At 35.4% G+C, this 10635-nt stretch overlaps 1 protein-coding gene across 1 annotated transcript in view; it reads right to left on the bottom strand.

Moving 5' to 3' along the window:
* The window catches only part of POF1B (POF1B actin binding protein), a 91959-nt gene continuing 81324 nt past the window's right edge, over nt 1-10635 (bottom strand). The window contains exons 12-15 of the mRNA XM_068963182.1: nt 10101-10220; nt 8556-8684; nt 7663-7745; nt 1-151 (exon numbers count right to left, since the gene is read on the bottom strand). Coding sequence (XP_068819283.1) covers nt 1-151; nt 7663-7745; nt 8556-8684; nt 10101-10220 — 483 coding nt within the window. The remainder of the gene's footprint in view (nt 152-7662; nt 7746-8555; nt 8685-10100; nt 10221-10635) is intronic.

Below are 10635 nucleotides of genomic sequence, written 5' to 3'. Positions count from 1 at the left end.
CTAATTATATACTCTAAAAATGTCCCATGAACTTACACAAGTCAATTTGTCTTCTGTTTTCTCAATCACAATAGTTTGTGTATCACTACCTGGTGGTATATATTCATAGTCATCATACAAGAGGCCTAGGATTGGATACTGTGTCCTGTACCTATATAGAAAAACAAAAGTTAGTTTACAGGCTGGACAAGAAAATAATTTTATTGCTTTTTAGTCACTCCTACTTTGACTTTCCTTATTTAATTTGGCTCTGAATGACTTTTAACTTTTTCTAAAAAGAAAATCTCCTCTTAGATTTATTACTATTATTTTCAAGAGAATAAGAGGGAAGTATTTCTGCTTCTGGCAATGATGGATCACTGGCAGCATAAGACAGTGATCCCAAAGGGAAACAAATGACATGAGCCCTACAAGTGCCTACCACACTGCCTGGAGTGAGAATTTGTAGAACAGAATACCAGACAGGAGAGAGCTATATAGTTGGAGAGAGAGGAAGGGATCTGTGGAGAATTCCCTTACAAGTCTTTGGTGAGTACTGATCAGTATAGGCGTGTGAAAAAGCTGCTGAGGCTGGGGTAAGAACCACTGAAAAGGAACAGTCTTAAAATTCCTGGAATTCACTTGGTGAAGGGAACTCTAGTCTGTGTTCCACTAACCAGAATGAGAAGATTTCCTAAAACTAGAGTGAAGTTAAGTCGCTCAGTCGTGTTCGACTCTTTGCGACCCGTGGACTGTAGCTCACCAAGCTCCTCCATCCATGGGATTCTCCAGGCAAGAATACTGGAGTGGGTTGCCATTTCCTTCTCCATAATACTAGAGGGCATCAAGCAAATACTACAAAACACTACTACTGCCTTAGTAGTGGGATGACCTGGTCCTAGACTGCAAGTTGTTCTAAGTGTTTAAAAACAAAACTTGAAATTATTACACTGTTTCCAAATAGCCTAACCTCATCTCTGAACAAACCTCCTAAATTCTTAGTGTTATAAAAAATATCCAGAACTCAAGTATGTAAAATCAAAATATATGGCATTCAATAAGAAATTAGTAGGCATGGAATGAAGCAGGAATATGAGTAATGAAGAAGAAAAAGTGAATTAGTAGAAACAAACCAAGAAATGACAAATAAGGTTTCAGCTACTAGAAATATAAAGAAATGTATAAAGTATATAATAAGTAAGTTGGAGGAAAGCATGAACACAGTGAGAAAGATTGAGAATATGATGATTTACATCAGATTTATAAAGATGAAATTAATGTTCTGTGGGATTAACAACAGATTAGGCACTGCAGACAAAAAATACTACTAAATTTGAAGACATCAGGACAAATTATCCAAAATCAAACACAAGAGAAAAAAAGACTGAAAAAGATATACAGAGTATGAGTTAGCCATGTTAAATATTAGGTGCCCTCATATATGCATAATTGAAGGATTACAAGATATAGGATTATATATTCTGGATTATAGGTTTAGCAGGAGACAAAAAAATAATTGAAGAAATAACGATCTAATTCTTTCCAAATTTGATAGAAACTAAACACAAAGATCCAAGAAGCTCAATGAAGAACAAGAAAACTAAAGATGAAGAAAAACACACAGGCACATCATTATCAAATTGCTGAAAACCAGTGATAAAGTATCTCATAAACAGAAAAAAAGCATTACTCAGAGAAATAATCATAAAATTAACATCAAACTTCATAATAGACATAATGAAAGTCAGAAGACAGCAGAATGACAGCTTTAAAGTACTGGAAGAAAAAAATATCTCCAGTTACTATTCTACACACAGCAAAAATAACTTTGGATAATAAAGGCAAAATTACAACTGTTTTCAGACATAAAAAGCCAAGAAAAGTCTTCACCAGCAGAGCAGTATGGTGAGAAATAGTTCTAATGAGGTGGATGAAACTGGAACCTATTATACAGAGTGAAGTAAGCCAGAAAGAAAAACACCAATACAGTATACTAGTGCATATATATGGAATTTAGAAAGATGATAACGATAACCCTGTATGCGAGACAGCAAAAGAGACACAGATGTATAGAACAGTCTTTTGGACTCTGTGGTAGAGGGAGAGGGTGGGATGATTTGGGAGAATGGCATTGAAACATGTATAATATCATATATGAAATAAGTCGCCAGCCCAGGTTCGATGCATGATACCAGATGCTTGGGGCTGGTGCACTGCAACGACTCAGAGGGATGGTACAGGGAGGGAGGAGAGAAGGGGGTTCAGGATGGGGAACACGTGTATACCTGTGGCAGATACATGTTGATGTAAAGTAATTAACCTCCAATTAAAATAAATAAATTTATTTAAAAAATAAAAAATAAAATAAATAAAGGAAGCATGGAAAATGATTATCAGGTGGTAATTTTGGATCTAAGCAAAAGAATGAACAGCACTAGAAATGATGAATATGTGAGTAAATTTAAAACATTGTTTTTCTTGTTTTAATATTTTAAAAATAATTTTACTATTTAGAGCAATATAATACTGTATTTGAAGGTTTATAATATATGTAAAAGTAAATATAGATAATAGAAATAGCAAAAAGATCATGGGAAAATGGAAATATACTACCATAAAATTTCTATGCTACATGTGATGAGATACATTATTTGAGGACAAACTGTGATAATATAAAAAAGAATAGTTTAAAACTTAGAGCAATCATAGAAAGAAAGAAATATACTTAATAAACCAATAAAACAGATAAAATATAATAATGAAAATAACTTCAAGAATATTACTAAAATTGATATAGTTCTAACCAGATTGGTTAGCAAAGAAAGAAAGAGCACACAATTTAAAGATATCAAGAAAGATATCACCTCATACCTGTCTTAGAAGTCTATTATCAAAAAGACAAGAAATAGCAGATGTTGGCAAGTGTGTGGAATAAAGGGAAACTTTTGCACTGTTGGTGGGAATGCAAACTGGTACAGCTACTATAGAAAACAGTATTGAGGTTCCTCAAAAAATTAAAAATAGAACTATCAAATGATCTAGCAATTTAACTTCTGGGTATTTAGCAGAAGGAAGGGAAAACACTAAAAGGTATCTGCACTCTAATGTTCATTGTGACATTATTTACCAATAGTCAAGACATGAAATCAGTGTAAGTGTACATCAATGTTGGAATGGATAAATAAAATATTATGTATTGTATATTCAATACACATACATACACACACACTGGAATATCATTCAGCCAAAAAATAAAGGAAATCCTACCATTTACAACAGAATGGATTGACCCTGAGGGCATTATGCAAAATGAAACAAGGCAGACAGAGACAGACAGATACCATATTATCTCACTTGATAAAAAAAAAATATATATATATATATATATATAGGTAAAGAGAACATATTGCTGGTTGCCCGAGGTGGAGGAGTAGGGGGTGAGCAAAATGGGTGAAAGTGGTCAAAAGGTACAAACTTCCAGTTACAAAATAAATACATTGGGATGTAATGACCAGTATGGTAACTATAGTTAATAATACTGTATTGTATATTTGAAAGTTGCTAAAAGATTAGATCTTTAAAAGTTCTTATCACAAAAAATTTGTAACTATGGATGGTATTGGGTATTAACTAGACTTATTGTGGTGATCACTTAGAAATATACATATAATGAACCACTGTGTTATATATCCAAACTAAAATAATGTTATATGTTAATTATATCACAATTTTTAAAAATTTAAAGAGAAATCTTTTGTCTTGAAAACATAAGAAGGAGTATGATGACAAAAGAACAGTCACAGAAGACCTCAGACATCCCCCAAAAAGACTTAAAAAAACCCCTCTGCATACTTGGGTAGGACTAAAAGAAAAGGAAAAAGAAGAATTCAGAATGAGGCCTGCACCCTTGGGAGGGAGCTGTGAAGGAAGAAAGTTTCCCACACCTTGAGAAGTCTCCTCACCAGTGGAGAGATCATACTGGACAGAGGGAGACTATTGGAGCCTAAGAGGGAGAGAGCAGCAACAGGTTTGTGGAAGGCAAAATAGAGAGTAACCTGCACAGAGGGTCGGCACTGCCAATCTATGTTCCCCAACCTGAGACACTCTTCTGTCAGTGAGAGTGGGGCTCGGGTGCTGAAGTTCAGATTCCAGAGCTCAATCTCAGGGAGAGGACCAGGGTTAGGTGTGGAAACTACACCTAACTAGGTCTAGGTGTACTAGGAAGAACCCTGAGCCCACCAGAGAAAGAAGGCACCATTATTGGGAGGCACATGAGGAGAGGGGTGGGACCACCATAAGAGCTTCTTTCCCTGTGAGTGCTCCCAGGCACAGGACACTGCCTAGAGGAGGCCTGGGGACTGGCATCAGTCACCATCACCATCTTGGGCTCCAGAGGCAGACACTGACCACCTCTTCCAGACCTGCAGGTAGATGCTGGAACTGCCCTGCTGTCCCAGGAGAGCACGGATAGCTCTTGCTACTAGGAAATCCACCAGTGAGTTCCAGGAGCTGTCCCATTGTCCTGGGAGCATATAGTAAATTTGCTCCTCCAGAATATCCATCAGTGGGAGTCAGGACCTGCCCATGCTGTCCTAGGAGGACACGGATAGCTCCCCCTACTAGGAAATCTGCCTAAAGGGGCTGAAACTAGGGGATATGTGACTAAGGAAGAAGTGGTGAAATCTCTCTTAGCAGCTGTATAAACTTTAGTTACACCTCCACTGATGGCTTCCTAAATTCAGTGCACGTGAAACATCTGAAAGGACAAATATTCTTGTAGCTGGGAGGGGTCTAACTTTAGCAGCTGTGGGCTTTGTGGGCACATACATGTGAAGGTTGGGGCAGACCAAAATATGAGCTGCCTCTGTAGTTCCCATGGTGAGTCCAGGTGCATAGCTGATGCAGTCCTAGGACCTGACTTCAGTGGATCTGAGCCAATGGCCTGATGAAAACAGTGCCTGGGAGTCACCAGGGCCAATTGCTGGCATGCCCACAGTTAAGGTGGGACCAAGAACACCAACAACAACATTGTACTTTGTAAGCTCATTAACAGGCAAAAGGGAACACAACAGAGCACATTGACAGGTGAACACCTGCAAAGGAGGAATACTCAGTGGCTTCTCTCCCAGTGGGAGTGCTTCAATCCTACCTATCTTATACCACAGATCAGAAAAACAGCTAAGAAACAGATCTGGGGGTCTCTACTCTGACAACTAGGGAACAGACCCCACCCCTGACAGGGCAGTGACAACCAAATAGCAATATCTAGGGCATGCAACATGTAGGGCAAGCTCTGATCACCCTATCAAGGGGATAATGGAACAAGCCTCTGGACCAGCCTCACCCACAAGAAGGCAAGCACCAGAAGCAAGAGGAACCATGATCATGCAGACTTTGGGAAGGAGACCATAAACATAGTAAGTGACAAAATGAGATGAGAAAGAAATATGTTACAGATGAAGAAGCAAGATAAACTTCTACGAAAACAACTAAATGAAGAGGAGACAAGCAATCTATCTAAAATAGAATTTGGAGTAATAATGATAGTAAAGATGTCCCAAGATCTCGGAAAAAGAATGGGGGCAGAGATCAAGAAGATGCAAAAAATGTTTACCAAAGACCTAGAAGAACTAAAGAACAAATAAACATAGATGAACAAGACAAGAACTGAAATAAATACACTAGAAGGAAAAAATAGCAGAGTAACTGAGGCATAAAAACAGTTCAGTGACCTGGAAGAGAGAATGGTGAAAATCTCTGCCACAAAGCAAAGAAAAAAGAATGAAAAGAAATTAGGACAGTCTCAGAGACTTTCGGGACAACATTAAATGCACAGACATTTGAATTAAAAGGATCCTGGAAGAAAAAGAGAAAGGGCCTGAGAAAATATTTGAAGAGATTATAGTTGAAAACTTCCCTAACATGGGAAAGGACATAGTCACCCAAGCCCAGGAAGTGCAGATTCACATATGGGATAAACCCAAGGAAGAACACACCAAGACACATATTAATCAAACAAACACAAATTAAATACAAAGAAAAAAAATTCAAATAAATAAGGTGAAAGTAACAAATGACGTATAAGGGAATCCCCATAAGGTTATTAGCAGATTTTTCAGCAGAAACTCTGCAGGCCAGAAGGGAGTGGCAGGATATATTTGTAATGAAAGGGGGAAAAATCCTACAACCAAGAATACTCTACCCAGAAAGGCTCTGATTCAGACTCAACAGAGAAATCAAAAGCTTCACAGACAGACAAAAGCTAAAAGAATTCAGCACCACCAAACCAGCTTTGCAATAAATGCTAAAGAAAACTTTCTAGGCAAGAAACACAAGAGACAAGAACAAAGGAGGAAAGGAAGGGGGAAAAGACCTACAAAACAAACCCAAAACAATTTATAAAATGTCAGTAGGAACATAAAAGTTGATAATTACCATAAATGTAAATGGATTAAATGCTCCAACCAAAAAGACATAGACTGACTGAATGGATACAAAAACAAGACCCATATATATACTGTCTACAAGAGACTCACCTCATACCTAGGGACACATACAGACTGAAAGTGAGGGAGCAGAAAAAGATGAGCTATGCAAATGGAAATCAAAAGAAAGCTGGAGTAGCAACACTCATATCAGACAAAACAGACTTTAAAATAAAGACTGTTACAAGAGACAAGGAAGGACACTACAAAATGATCAAGGGATCAATCCAAGAAGACATAACAATTGTATATATTTATGCACCCAATATAGGAGCAACTCAATATATAAGGCAAATGCTAATGGCTATAAAATGGTGCAGCTACTTTGGAAAAATTTAGGAGTTCTCCAAAAAATTAAACAGAGTTACTATGAGCTAAGCAATTCTACTCCTAGGTATATACTTAAAAGAAATGAACATATATTTATACACAAATTTGAACACAGATATTTACAATAGCATTGTTCAAAACTGAAAACAGCCCAAATTTTCATCAATTGATGAATGGATAAATAAAATGTTATATATATCCATAAAATGGAATACTATTTAGTAACAAAAATCAATGAAGTACTGACACATGCTAAACCACAGATGAATCTTGAAAACATCCCAAGTGAAAGATTTCGGTTTCCAAAGATTACATTTTGCATTATTCCATTTATATGAAATATCCAAACTTGATTGTTGCTGAATGTATTAATAAAGAGTCACTTTCTATTTTATTTTGCTAAATTGCTGCAACGTAAGTTATGGTCATATTAATTACACAAGAGATGCTGCCTAAGAATGATGATGCAGGAAAGAACAGAGCCAAAATATAAAGACAGATTTCTGAAGACATATTTTGATCACACAAATCCATTTGGACAACAAGCAATCCCAGTTAAGTGGATTAACCAATTCCCAGTTTAAGCTGCATTTCTGGCATGTGCAACTGAAAGAGTCCTGACTAATATGGTTGGTTAAACAACGAATTATTTGCTTTTTACTTTCACTGTATTTAATGTATTATAAATACAGTGAAAGTGTGCTGTTCAATTTTATCATCTTTTTTTGAACATTCATTCCTCAGTAGAATTACTGGCCAGCAGAAAACACCAAATTCTGTCTAAGGGTGTATATATCAAGTAAACATGCTATAACTTGGATTATATCATAACCAAAATTATATCCAAATTTCATTAAAAATACATTACTTTCTAGTTGTAATAGTTGTCCTTCCACCACTGGAGGGTTGGTTATGAGATGAATATATTTCTTGTCTCAACTTTGAGAGTTCCTTACAAATAAAAGACAATATAACCATTTAAAAACAGTACAAACAGGAGGTAAAAGGTATTTCTGATCATTTAACAAGGTTCTAAGAATAATTTTTCCCTTCCTTTTTAGCCTTGAGGTAAGAATATTCCAATCCTACTTGTTGAATTCTATATAGTCTTGCTTCATGATACCTAATTAAGTTACATTATAAGTCTCTGCAAGAATCCACTAACTGGTATAGGATTTCTATACTTAAAGGATAACATGAGATAGAATGGGCATGATTCTCAAGGTGAATATGTGAAAATTTCTGTTGCAAAAGATTAAAAAGTATAACTATAGCAGAAAAGTATTGAAACTGCAATATGGGAACAGATATTGTTTCCTAAAAGATAATCTATTACTGAACATTACTACAAGTACCATTTGTTCAATAACAGCAATACGATATTAACCACCATTTTGGATACTTTCTTCCTTCAGTACCTATTTTATAACAGAACTTGGGCTATATACTATAGTCATAGAAAGGAATATAACACAGTCCCTTACTGAAGCAACTCAGTCTTATTGGAAGTTTCATTGCTAATGAGGTAGAAAATCAACATTTTAAAAAATATTAAAAGCATAACATTTTTTGCTTCAATTCTATCTTTCCTTTGAATTATTTCTCCTGAAATACAGCTTTCTACTTTTTCATGGTCATTCACATTCTTTTTTATGAATAAACTAAGTCTTGGAAATATGTCTTTTCTTAGTTTGTGGGAAGTATTTATCCCACATGGTTGAGTTGTATGGTTCCTCTCCACTTTGACCCCTTCTCTGTTACCTCTGACTGACGCTTTATAAGGGAATCCTTCTCTTCCAGCAAACTTGTCAGTTCATGAATCTTGAATTGGAAATCACTGCAGCTTCCTTCTCTTCTTGAAACGTCTTTTTGGTACTGATTTAATTGAGTCTAAGGATTTAAAAAGAACTTAGAACTATTATAATTCTCATTTAACAAAATGGATAACTGAGTTCCAAAGAGGTTAAATGACAGAAAGTCATAAAGCTAGTTATGAAATGAAGAGTAAAATACCAATAGTTATAAACATTTGGAGATTTATGAATGTTGAAGATGAATTGAAATACCAATTAGGAATTTCTCACTTTTTAAAGTTGACTTTACTGTTTAGGCTTAGGCATTATATAAGTAAAAATCCTAGGCAACAGAATTAAAATGAAGCTAAGAAAACAGGTACTTTATATTCCTTCAAATACTAATTAAGGAAAACTCAGTAACTAATATTATATCATGATTTGCACTTAACAACATATTCCTCCTGCCTGCATAACTTCTCTCAGTCCTCACAGCAGCCCTCTGAGATAAGTGTTATTATAAACCTTATTTACAAAACAGGTAAATGAGATCCAGAGATGTTAAATTATACAAAGGAGCAACAGCTAGTAAGCAACACAGCTGCAACTCCATGACAGGTCTTCTGACTCCAAATCCTGTTCATTTCCTTCTTTACTGTATTGTGTATGCAGAGATGACTATTATGTTAAAGTGTTATTAGTAACATTCTGATATAAAAGAAACCAGTGGAGGAAATCTGCAAGAAAGTCGATTTCCTTTTGAACAAATTCTATTTTGTTTCAATTTTATTTTTTTACTTAATTTATTTTTTAAAATATAAATTTATTTATTTTAATTGGAAGTTAATTACTTTACAATATTGTATTGATTTTTGGTAAAGACTATACCTTATATTTGGAAAAAAAAACTCTGTGGTCAGTTTTTATATTAAAAGATTTGAGTTATATAACTACAATTAGGTATCAGTAATTTAAGGGTTAGTCAATTTGACCTAGAATGACAAAATAAGGCAATGTACAATTATTCTCACAAATATCACCTTGATTTTGATGCCAATTACAGGTACATAATTCAATAGTTTTATCCTTGTACTTCACAAAGCTGTTGCTATGTATCACCCCTCAAAGTCAAAGAAAGATTTTTATGAATTCAAATGTGGCTTCACTGGACAATCTTGAAAGTTGTTCTTGCCTGCATAGAGCAAGCTTCGGGTAGGATCATAAAGTGTTCCCTTCTCCTCCATCACCAAATAAATAAATTGAAATTAAAAAACCAACAACCCCAACTTAATGTCTTCTTTTTTTCTTTCCTAGAAAAGATGAAGCTAAATTACAAAACAATTTAACAATATTCTTTACACAATGATATGTATTTAGCAAAAAATTCTACAACATAGTCCTATCACTCTACCTTCAGTTGATTTTTCTTTGTAGCTTTAAACTTGAAAATAACATTATCTTATTAGAAAATCTGTGCTGACCTGTACATTTATGCAGTGTAGGATCTACATACCCTTAGTTTGCAGATCTCTCTGTCTTTCTCCATTCTTAAGTTTTTTACCATCTCCATGTAATGGTTGCCAATCTCATCCATTTTAGCCTGCAGCATCGGGCCTGTGCAAGTCTCAGAAACCTACACAAGGCAAAATAATTTTCTTTAATTAGACTGTTATGAAGGAAATGCATATTATATTATACAACATTAATAGATAAAAAAACACATAATTAAACAAAACATTGAAATAATCAGAAGGATTTTTTTTTTGTAAGTTCATTATACAGCTGAAATGGCATGGCAGTGAGTTAAGACATAACTTCATGTAAAATCATGAGAAAGCAGTCTATGTATTTTCTCGTGTTGAATTGGATACACACACAGACACACACACACGCACACATATGGGCTTCGCAGGTGGCACTAGTAGTAAAGAACCCGCCTGCCAATGCAGGCTAAAAGACGCAGGTTCAATTCCTGGATCAGGAGGCTCCCCTGGAGGAGGGCATGGCAATCCACTCAAGTATTCTTGCCTGGAGAATCCCATGGACAG

Source organism: Capricornis sumatraensis, chromosome X (genome assembly GCF_032405125.1).
Source record: "Capricornis sumatraensis isolate serow.1 chromosome X, serow.2, whole genome shotgun sequence".
Taxonomy (NCBI): domain Eukaryota; kingdom Metazoa; phylum Chordata; class Mammalia; order Artiodactyla; family Bovidae; genus Capricornis; species Capricornis sumatraensis.
Note: the sequence above shows the minus strand (reverse complement) of the source record. Positions and strands in the feature narration are given on the sequence as shown.